Source organism: Hippichthys cyanospilos, chromosome 3 (assembly GCF_059441005.1).
Source record: "Hippichthys cyanospilos isolate Australia breed blue-spotted pipefish chromosome 3, RoL_Hcya_1.0, whole genome shotgun sequence".
In the NCBI taxonomy this organism is placed as follows: Eukaryota; Metazoa; Chordata; class Actinopteri; order Syngnathiformes; family Syngnathidae; genus Hippichthys; species Hippichthys cyanospilos.
The window spans coordinates 808401-820377 of record NC_142371.1 but is presented as its reverse complement, the minus strand read 5'-3'; the positions used below and the strand labels follow the sequence as shown (position 1 = coordinate 820377).

Below are 11977 nucleotides of genomic sequence, written 5' to 3'. Positions count from 1 at the left end.
AGGGTTTGAAAGTTCCGTTTTAAACTTCAGTTCCATTATCGTCATAGACGTGATTCAAATACAAATTTAAATATCAACAACATGTAACCCTGCAACCAATTGCAACCTTGACTTTTCATTTTTGATGGCGCTTTATCAGTGTTTGCTGTTGCCATGACAACACCCGGATCACCGGAAAACGGCAGCTTCAAAAAGCAATTAGAAAAGGACCAAATATCCAGTGTTTAGACTCAACTTTTATTTTTTCTATAGGAATTAAATACTAAAGAAGAATGACATATTCTATGACCAAACAATGTCAATTTACAAAGCAGCATTGTCTCATGCAAACATGACCTTGATGCTCCAGTGACACTGTTTGAAATACAATACAGGGAATACATTCTGTTGTGTTCGTCATGAAGCGTGACCTTCCAGTTCAACAAAAAGATAAAAGCTTCCTTAATGACTAGACATCCTTGCATGCGTCCATGTTGATGGTCGCCATTTTAGCGTTAATGACAATGTGCAGGTCGGGGTTGGTGAAATGATCTGTAAAACAGAATTGATTATATTTATGAGCTATAAGTAACTCCAAATAGATAAGAACATGCTTTCTATTAGAGGCTATTGTAGTCCTCATAAAAAATAAAGACTCTAAGGCTGATATAAAAAGTCTGCACACCCTTTTTCACATCGGTTTTTTTTTCTTCATTTACCATGTATGTGAATGGGTAGTTCAGAGCACAGCAACATTCATTCTTAGAAAAGGATGCGCTCATTTGAGCAATCGTATGTCAGTTTATTTTCTTTCAGTTTATTATATATCATAAGCATTTATGTGCAGTAACTCACCAGCAGCAAATGCACGAATGTGAGTAGGCCTTTTAAGAAGCAGTTCTCTGAAAAAAAAAAAAAAAAAACTTCAGTTATTTAACAGATAAAATACTGAAGATATAAACAATAATAATAATAATAATTTGCTTAATCTGTATTGACTGAATGGGCCTGTGCGGCGGTTGGCTTTTTACACTGAAAAGCAGCATACCATTCCCACATGCAGATTTATAAAGAAGAAATGAAAAGTATCAGGATCGAACCTGAGAAAATCTTCAACCATAACTTCCACCTCGGGATGTGCCATCAGATAGTGCTCATTGTCGATTCTCGTCTGGATCTGGCGTCAAATAAGGGCATGAACTCGCAGTTTCCTGATAAATCGCGTTTTTGTTGTTGTTTTGTTTGTGTCTTACTTTAAACTGGCGCAGTTTCTCCCGCTGCTCGGCGTTTAGGACGCCGACGTCTAGTTTGCCTAAGACGCTTTGGAGAGACATATTTGCTCGGATTGCTACAAATAAAAAGCTATGGCCGTCAGCTGCTGTTGACAAACAATATAGTCATTGCTATGGGAACGCTCGTTTGACGTTACACATTATATCCACTAGAGGCTGCTACAACATCATGTAACTTCATGGGCTCGGTCTTTTAAATCGAAATCGATTTTTTTTAATGTACTGTAATTGCGTATGAGCAACACACGCATACGATTACATCACAAACAATACCTCCAAGACCAAAAATTGGGTCATATGTTTTTTAATTAAATTTACCAATCCTAACAATTGTAACCTCAACATATTTATTTTTAGCTCAGTGATTCTCAATCTCTTTTCTGCTGTAAAATACTTTCTTTGGCCAAGTACCCCTTGCATTTTTTACGGAACAAAATAGAGATCCTGTCAAACAGTTTTGAGCATGCTGACTTATCTTAGTTCGTGTTTTTATGTTTTTATTATTATATATATATATATATATATATATATATATATATATATATATATATATATATATATATATATATATATATATATATATATATATATATATATATATATATATATATATATATATATTTATTTTTTTTTTTTTTTTCTCCAAATCTATTCATTCGGCTCCCATTCCCATAAACTAAGTAGTTGATATCACCATTTTTATTTAGAACCTGATAGATAGCGTATGCAAAATTTGTGTTTGAAAAAAAACGACAACAGTCAAATCAAAAGTATATAATAAAGTTAAAGCTTTATACTTGCATTTTCACAATGAACGAATCCCATCAATTTGTCATACTTTACAAATTTTAGCAATAATATTTGACAAACGTAAACATGATAGCGACTGAACTACAGTATTTACAGGCAGGGGCGGAGCTACATGGTGGCCCAGGGTGGTCAGAGAGAAAAATTCTGAGACCTGTGAATTTTTTAATCTGCAAATTTTACACGTGTGCAGTATTCTTAGACCCTTGATACCTGCCAGATATTCATATTATCTTCATATTTACATTCAAATTTACATAATAAAATCCAACAAACAATTTATTTCATGAAACCCTGACTATGCAACACCGATGTGTTTTGTCACCCTTGCCCACCCCTTTGAATTTTCTTTGGCTACGCCCCTGCATATCGAGCACGTGGTACAAAAAGTCCATCAACTGTACATTATAAAAACAAGCTAGCTTAAAGACTGTATGCTTGAAACTGTAAAAGGTAAAGACACCTAATATCACCAAATCGTTCCGTTTTCTTCCTCTGCTTCTATGTGAGTATGTTTGTCACATGAGAAGAAAGAAAAAGTCACAATCAAAATGAACAATATTAAGGCAGAATAGTTACCCAATATTGTGACATAAGCAGTTGGCCAACTGAAACAAATTCATGGGCGTGAGTGTCACAGTCTTGTTTCTCGACACCTCAAATCGAAGCTTTTGCTGGTGTTGTTATTCACTTTTGGAGTTTAGTTTCTGTTGTCACTCGCTCTGCATGAAGAAGTAGCTTGTATTATTGAAGTGAATAGCGTCCATCCTCTCTGTCTCTGCGTCGTTTTCCTCGGCCGTCTCGTCCTCCTCGCCAATGGGGGGATCTTCCTTGGGACACGGGGGGTTGAGGGTCACCAGGGCTCGAACCTCCGGCGTTTCTGGGGCGGGAGGTTTGGGCTGGGCGGGTCCTTTGTAGTGTCTTCTGAAACTCAGACTATGCACTTTGGCGAGGAATTTTTCTTTGTGTCTGAAATGAAAAAGTGGATAAAAAAAGATACGTTTGTAAGGTTTAATAAATCAGACTGATGGCAAGTTTAATTTTTGTTTTTTTAAACCGCAAATTCTTCGCACTGGTTAAGGAGTACTTGGCTGAAAAGATATTTCACAGGGGGTACATCTCTGAAAAAAGGTTGCGAACCTCAAAATGGCAAACTGGTTTGTGAACCCCTCATATCTGTGAACTATGTTACGCAACAGTCTCATTTTTCTTATTCTTATTCATTGAAATGAGTTAAAATCATGAACAAGCACTAATTTGCCTTTTACCTGAACACGTAGGCGGCCAGAATAACGGCGAGAACGGCGAACAAACATGAGATCCATATGATATGATGTGACAGCGTTGTGGGGCTGACTCTCGATTCGAGAAGTGCTGCAAAGACGCAAAAGCCGTGAGCACCAAAAAAAGTACATTTTAGAGTGTGGAGTATGCAAAAGGTATGTTGAGCCATGTTTCCTGAGCACACTCTTTGGCTATAGTGACTTAACTTCCTGTTCTGACCAGAAAAAACTTTGCAACATAAACAGGATCCTTCCTGCATCTCGCAGGCTGACTCACCTTCAGATGGATCGTCTGTGCCGGAGCCTTCATACTCGGGAAACTACAAGATCAAAGACAGTCATAACTGAGAGTTAAAGGTGAGATTAAGTCATTTTCAAGTTCTTTAAAACTGTCAGTATTGGATAAGAGAAATGAACAGAGAAAAAAAATCCCCCATTTCTGGATCTGTTTTGCAGTGTTGGGAAAATGAAGCTTCATGAAGCACTATGTTTTGATAGTTTTGTTTTTTTTTACTTTTCTTGATGGTGCTCTTGGTTGAAAGATAAATGCTTGTGCAGCGGAATTGTATTCCATTTCGACTGTGTTTTATAGGAGTCCAAAAATATCAGTGCTTTGTGAAGCTTCATTTGTCCATCACTACTGTTTTGTACCTCTAAATTAATTATTTAAGAACTCATAGCTTCATGGTGGTCTTTTCTCTAAACTATGGAGGATAAGCCATCACCACAAAAATAATAAAATATCCATATATTGCCGGTCAGCAATTGGTCTTAAAACTACCAAGATAATAGCTAAAAAAAAAAAAAAAAAAATCGGAATTAGCATTAGCATTAATCACGTTAGCACATAAATAAGAGACTCCTACAAGCCTCATTTGTTCTTTCCATTGTCAATTGCTTATCACCATTAAAATCAATGTTTTGTTTCTGTTTTTCAAACTTAAAAAAAACAAAAAAAATACAGATTTGTCAGATTTCATTTATATACTTAGAACATATATTAAGAGCCATATGACTCAATTTGATTTTAATATATTTGGGTAGTTTTGATGTTACCCTTCTTTGTTAGCGGCTATTAGCATAGAGACACTGGTTTGCTAGCGGCCACAACTATTCCAGATCATAGGCATGACTGTAAATTAGCACCATTACCGTTATGTCCAACAGATCGTCATTCAGCAAAACAACTGGCTCTTGTGTCCTTGAGTCTGAAATGAAACATGAAGATTATACATGAAGATTACAGCATATATCATTTTCATTTGATTTCATCCAGGAGCTTAATGTAATAAATTCCACACCACCATATTAATTACGCTGGCAATTATGTACAAAAGTAATTACCCCTGTATTGGTCGAAACAATTTTTTGCCTTTAAGATTTTTTTTTTTTTTTTAATATATGAATTGAAGCTAAACAAAGAGCGGAAGAGGAGCAAATGGAAGTAGAAGTCGGTGTGCTTGCGCGGTGTTTATAATGATGCTTTCCTTGGAATGCTCTTCGGAAAAGTCAAACATGCAGGAAGGAAATGGAAGCGCCGACTTTAAAGTTTGCTGTTTGTGTCCCGGGTGGATCAAGAAGCGTTGCGTTTTGACAGGGCGCCAAAATCCTAATCACACATCCGTCAGTTATTCCACTTTTCCATTAGGGAAGAAATGAATAATGTAACGAATTATGTCTGCCTTTGTGTGCAAGTTTTATTTGTTGAATTTATTTAGTTTGAAAAATAATTACCAATCCAGCTGCTGCCGTAGACCGGTACGGTCCAGGCGCTCCAGAGACCGTCAAATTCTTCCTGAGTTCTCAACTGGATCGCGTACTCCACGCCCGGAATCGCGTCGGTTATGGTGTAGGAGCGGCGGCCCTTGATTAACTTCACCTAACACAAACACACAATCGGTCATTTTTGACATACAACGACCATTGGCATATTCAGACAAAATATTATTCCCACTTCTGACACCAGTTTTTTGTGAAAATCCAGAAGTTATTCACACCCCATTTTTTTAACCTGAATCCATCTAGATGTCCCTTTTAAAAAAGCTGGCCACAGATATCCCAATTAATTACCCAACTTCTGACACTAGTCCCACTTCTTACATCATTTTTTGTCATTGTTGATGAGTCTCCTCAACCCATTTTTGAAACTCGGCCTGTTTGGTTGAAAACCTGTACACTATGTCTCACGTGAAAGGACCCGCCACAGACAGCCTTACAGTTAATAGTGCCGCTTCTGACACCAATTGAAAGTGAGTCGTATAGTCAACATGGATCAGAACCATATTTAATTATATATATAAAAAAAAAAACATGGACATTGTGTTTGTTTTGAAATGTCCAGCTTCAAGTTAATCATCCCACTTCTGACACCATGATGTAGACGATCTTAAACCCAGATTTGAACCTGTATCTTTGGTCAAAATCCTGTCCTCTGTATCCGTTACAATGGGGCACACCACAGATGGACTCATGTTTACTCATCCCACTTCTGACACCATGTTGTAGATGATCTTAAACCCAGATTTGAACCTGTATTTTAGGTCGAAAACCTGTACTCTGTATCCGTTGCAATGGGGCACACCGCAGATGGACTCACGTTTACTCATCCCACTTCTGTCACCAATTTATATCGGGAATGTCCTCAATCCAGTTTTTGAACCCAATTTGTAAAAAAATCTGTATGTTCTTGTCCCTTCTAAACGGGCAAGCCATCATCCCAATTCTGATACTAACCTCCACTTCTGACACCAATTAAAAGACAGAGGAAATCCTCATCTAAGTTTTTAAACCCAGGTCTATTGGGTTAAAAACCTGTATGCTGCGATCCCATAAAGGCAAGTCTTTTTCTTACTTCTGACACCTATCCCCACTTCTGACACCAATTGGAAGTCAGAGAGGCCTCCTCACCCCACTGTTGAACACAGGTCAATTTAGTTGAAAATTCAGTTGAAAATCTTTCTTATGCCCCTTCCTAAAAAGGAAGTGCACCTATATCTACTGTTAATTCTCCCACTTCTGGCACCAATAGTTTAAAAGTCAATTCTGAGCAGTCATATTTGGTCGACTAGGTTCACATTTTCTAACCACTAGCGCACAAATAACTTAAAGTGGCTGTTGTGTACCTGCATATTTGAAGACGTCGAGTCGACGGGTTGGTATTTGAGTTCATAGATGAGTTCATAATAACTATCTTGCGATTTCCAGGAAACAGGGAAAGTCCAATTCACCCTCATCCTGGTCTCATGTCCCACTTCCTGTCGGACTGACACCGCTGACGGAGGGTCAGGCTTCACTAAAAGACAAAGCGATTTCCTTGAAAGCCGAAACATTATACAGTGAGGAGAACATTTTAAGAACAGAATAAAAGTTTGGACTTACAAATGTCCAAAGGGAAAAATGACAAAATGGGACTGGTGGCATTTCCCGCCATGTTTGTGACACATAAGTAGGCCATGTGAAGTGTCCTGAGCTCGTCCTCGTCGTGCTCAAGAACGCACCAGCAGCGGGACCACTGGGAGGAGAAGGAACACTGAGCACGATGGAATCTGTCATCGGGCCTGGGCCAGAACCAAAGAGGAGACGAGGTCATTCACATGGGAGGAAATAAACATTGGAAAACTGCCGCTTGAAATAACTCCATTGTTGCGTTGTAGTTTAAGTGCTGGCACACAACAGATCCAGCTATTGAAATTAAAAAAAAAAAAAATACAGAAAACAAACACCAACTATATGGTTCTAGTCAAAAGTTTTGAAACACCTTTCAAATTCAACTTTTTTTTTTTTAAAATTAAGAGTCCAGACACTCAATTCTAGTGACCAAGCTATTTTTTTTTTCAAGTGTTTTGCTAAGGTAGGGTCTAATTATGTCTGGTAAGGAAGGAATTAAGTACTAAAGTAATCAATTACTTGAGATAATTACTGTAAGTCCTAAAGTATTTGATGACTTTAGGTAATTAGGTGCTGATGTAATTTATTAGTTTAGGTACTGAAGTAACCTACTTTGAGTACTTAATTACTAAATTGATTACGTAATAAATGCTAGCTAAAGTAATAAATTATTAAGTACTAAAGTAATTGATTATTTTAGGTTGTAAATGACTAAAGTAATCACTTAGTTCGGGTTGTATTATTTACTAATTGAATAATTCAACACTAAAGCAATTGATTACTTTAGGTAGTAAAGTAACTGATTACTTTAGCATTTAGTTCATTTTGTACCATCCATTTGTAGACACTGCTTCAGCCAAACACCTTAAACAAAAACTGACAAAGAAATATGTACCTCGGATTTGATGTCTGTTTGAAAAAAAATGTCAACATGACTTTCGGATTGAAGAGGTCAAGAAATTCACGTTATTAACTTTTAAAAATGCACAGCTGTATACTAAAAGTCATTCCAGTTCATTAATATTCATGATCCACATCATGAAGTCAACTGAGAAAATAAAGATTGTTTCCGCTGTATAGGTGTCATGTTATCAAACTACTACTCTTACCTTTTATTGATTAAGAGATAGCAGTTTGGACGTAATCCCAACGGCTTTTGAGGCGTCCAATCACAGCGGATCTTACTGCTGGGTGACTTTTTGGCGCAGGACAGGCTGGGAACCTCTGGAGGATCTTTAGTACAACAACTGTCACTGCTTTGTATGCTTCTCACAGTTTATTGATTTATTTTATTCATTGAGAACACTCACTGGAATTTGATGATTTTTTTTCAAGCTTATTCAAAACTGATGTTCTCACCTGCCACAATCACCTTCAAGGAGAACGTTTCTCGACCTCTGTGCTGACAGGTGAAATTCCCAGAATCCTTCAGTCGGACTGAGGACACGGAGAGCTGCGTCCCGCTTCTTTCTGACGTAAAGCCGTCCCAGTCCCAGTGTCCTCTCCCCACTGTCTTCCCGTTCCATTTCCACTTGGATTTCCCTTTTATGACCCTCATTCCTTTGTTGCCGTCCATGTTTTGGTCCTTTCGATGCGTTCCAGTGGAGCGGGCCGCTTGATTCGTGGCAAATGAAGGACGCGCGGTACTCTGGACTCCCTCCTCCTGACTTTTATCCTTCGACGTGTTCATATCAATTTTTCGTAGGTCTCCGATGCTGGTGTGGATCTCGCTCCAAGTGTCTCTGTCCTCAAAATTGGATCTGGCCACTTTGACGTTTGCTCCATCCACCCTCACGTCACCATCACAGGACAAAAGTAAATTGCTTCCTGGGGATAGCACCAAGACGCCAGGAGGAGGCTCTGAAGAGAGACAAGCGAGATAATGATAAATCATTGTTGATTTTGGATCGGGCGTAAGTTAGCGGAGGCGGCCAATGAGCAGGTGATCGGATGGGTTGTTTTTAAAAAAAAAAAAATCAACCTTGGTTCCTTTAGCAGATTTTCCTATGCAAGTTTTTGGAATTTTATGTTTTTGTAAAATGTACCTGGATTTGGATTTGTAGTTTTTTTGTAAGGTGAGGGTGAGGCCTCGTGCATGTGGAGTAGTTTGTTTTGTTTTTTTACCTCGAAAAAACAAAAACTATGTACTGTAAGTAATTATTTTAAACAGCCGTACATAATAAGACATTTTATTTTAAACAACTAGTGGATACTAATATGCTTTGGTCATTTTTGGGAACAAAAATGACCAAAACAGCTTAGTAAAATTTATAATACACCGTCATTTTTTAATGAAAAAAGTATTATAAAATGTAAAATAATAAAATGTATTATCATTTTTTTGAAACAAAAATTACCATGTTCTTTTTTTTTTTTTTCGGAAAAACATTCATGTATAGTAAGGCGTCCTTAAAAAAAACATTAACAAAAAACAACAAGCATCTATTGTAAGGTCTTAAAAATAAAGACCATGACTTTTATGTAAGACTTTTTTTTTTATTGATCGTACTTAGTGAGGTATTTTAACCGACTAAGTATACCTCATAGAGTGGTAAGGCACTCTAACATTTTTGAAAAAAACAAAAAACAAAACAAAAAAAACCCAATGAAAAACAGCCATGAATATTCTGGCTTTATTTTATTTTTTTTAAAATAAAATATGTATGGTAAGGCATCTTAAAAACACCAACAATGTCTAGTAATATTTCAAAAAAGCTCATGCAAAATTTGTATTTATCTATTTATTTATTTTCATCCCAACTATGTAAGCCCATATACAGAGTGTCTTTTTTGGTGTCCCCGATCCCAAAAAAGTTGATGTTTGGTAAGGCATTTTCATTAGAGAAAAATGACCATATTTTTAATGGGAAAGATTCAATGTTGTTATTGCACAAAACGCATACAAATATATTTTTAAAAATCAGCATATAAATAAAAGAAAAAAACAACTCAGAAATGGATGGTAGAAATTTTGGTTCACTTGCATTAGATATGGGAAACAGGACTTGCAATGACCTCAAAAAAAACAAAAAAACAAAACAAAATATTAGCAGCATGAGCGACTATTTTTACCAGTCATTACATAAGTTTTTCTGTCCTTTGTGCATGTTTTTTCTCTCCGAACTTCCTCCTTGAATTCTCAATTTCCTTTTCTGTGCACAATATTCTCAATGTGCCCTCTCACTCTTATTTGAAGAACCACTACGACCTCAACCGGCTCCGAGTTTACTCTGGACAGTTTGGAAAGGGAGAGAGATGTTGACACTGAATGACCTTTAGTCATTTTTGAAGAATAAACATCCAAAGAGAGCCAACAGCTGGAGGATCTAAAACTTAAAAGGAGATAAATACAAATGAAAATCTGAAGAATTACAAATCAACCGCCCTCCCGCCTCTCATCTGAAGTTCCTTACAGACAAATAAATCACACTTAAGCACACATTACCCTTTTTCAGACAGGTTCCCTGGAAAAGGCTGCAAACCGGCGTGGCGGATAGAAGCCACAGCAAAGAACGAAGAGGGCACATCTCGCGTGCCTTAAATCCCCCTAAAAAGGAGTTGCAAAGTGTTCACATGACCTCCGCACACAAGCGGTCCTGCTTGTGCAGTCGTCGTGTCGCACTGACAGTCCAATTTGTAACGTGAGCGTACAAACTTCCTCTGAGACACGTTATTGCGAAACTCATCTGACACCACCCCCCGCTTTTCCACACATACATGTACAAACACGCGCACACACAATTAGACTGATATATTCCTCAGTGAACATTTATCAGCATTATAGCACTGACGATGTCCTGTAATATAGCAACAGCAGCTATGATTTAATCAGAGGAGTCATTTGTCATCTAATGATCGTGTGGGAAGTCACTTGCACAGTAATAATACTCCGTTTCATGTCGTTGTTTTCCAATTATCAGCATGTATCTCATTTCAGGAATTTTACAGGCAGAAAAACAAGGCCCCGTTTGACGAATTTGTACGTATTTAAGAGTCCAGACATTAAATCTGAGGAAATTGTTTGTATTTTTTTTCCATTTTTATTTCAAATGTTTGGCTAAAGGAGGGTCTAAAAAAAGGCTAACTGATTAAGTACTGATGTAATCAGTTAGTAAAATAACCAATTACCTTACTGAAGTAAGAAGATAATTTGATATGTACCGTATTTTCCGGACTATAAGGCGCATTGGTATATAAGCCGCAGCAGCAAAATATGAGCAAAAACTTGATTTTTGTCATGGACAAGGCCGCACTGGACTATAAGCCGCAGGTAATATCAGATCTTTACGCAAAAAGATGGTATATGAAGTCTCTTTTTTTTTTTTTTTTAGTTATTTTTTTGTAATTGTCTGCTAGCAGCAACAGCCTCTCTTTAACAGACTGAACATGCCTGCATGTTTTGTCCCAACATATTTATAAAAAAAAAAAATGGATGAATGGATAGATATCTGTTAAATAGCAGTTCAAAATCAATACTTCAATAGCATCTTTTTTTTTGTCCCCCTTTGTTTGATAGTTTATTTTAGTGAACATAACGCATTTTACATAATTCAGATACAATCATAAATACATAAATAAAATCACATATATTGTGTACTGTATATAAAATGTACACATTACAAATGTACCCCAAATTTTATACATTCTCTTATTAAATTAAGACCTATATAATTTAACAATATATCGTTTTAACTTTTTGAGCACAGCCATTGATTCACATCTTTTCAGTTCTATTTGATAGTTTTTCCATAAATTGACACCTTGAACAGATGCACACATTTGCTTGCTGGTGGCTAGCAAAAAAAAAAACAAAAAACAAAACAAAACAAAAAACAGATAAGCTGCAGTAGACTATAAGCCGCAGGGCTCAAAACATGAGGAAAACGTTGTGGTTTATAGTCTGAAAAATATGGTAATTACTTACTTTAATACTGTATTGCCTAATGTAATCAAATACTTTAATATTTAATCACTGAAGTAATTATAAAATGTAATCTATTACTTATATATTTAATCATCAAATATAACATTTTTGATTACTTTTAATGCTTGATGACCTAAAGTAATCCTTTAATACTTCATAAAGTACTTCAGTAGTAAGTCATGGATTATCCTAGTACTTCAATACCTAAATTATTATTAAAATATGTCTAGGGTAGTGAATGACCATATACCTTTATAAATTAATGAGTTAATCAGCTTTTTCAGGAGGATCTTCAGATTTTTTTT

At 36.6% G+C, this 11977-nt stretch overlaps 2 protein-coding genes across 2 annotated transcripts; both read right to left on the bottom strand.

Moving 5' to 3' along the window:
• Positions 1 to 303: 303 nt before the first annotated feature.
• Positions 304 to 1664, bottom strand: LOC148425303 (RIIa domain-containing protein 1-like). Its single transcript, XM_088411159.1, has 4 exons — positions 1233 to 1664; positions 1080 to 1156; positions 835 to 881; positions 304 to 531 (listed from the first exon to the last, which is right to left on the bottom strand). The coding sequence occupies exons 1-4, from the start codon at positions 1311 to 1313 to the stop codon at positions 449 to 451; spliced, it is 288 nt and encodes a 95-aa protein (XP_088267285.1). The 5' UTR covers positions 1314 to 1664; the 3' UTR covers positions 304 to 448.
• A 378-nt stretch (positions 1665 to 2042) lies between these two features.
• Positions 2043 to 10366, bottom strand: LOC148425302 (interleukin-6 receptor subunit beta-like). The gene is made up of 10 exons (XM_088411158.1): positions 10194 to 10366; positions 8108 to 8608; positions 7858 to 7981; positions 6740 to 6918; positions 6484 to 6653; positions 5096 to 5240; positions 4514 to 4569; positions 3639 to 3681; positions 3347 to 3452; positions 2043 to 3047 (listed from the first exon to the last, which is right to left on the bottom strand). The coding sequence occupies exons 1-10, from the start codon at positions 10273 to 10275 to the stop codon at positions 2792 to 2794; spliced, it is 1662 nt and encodes a 553-aa protein (XP_088267284.1). The 5' UTR covers positions 10276 to 10366; the 3' UTR covers positions 2043 to 2791.
• Positions 10367 to 11977: the final 1611 nt, after the last annotated feature.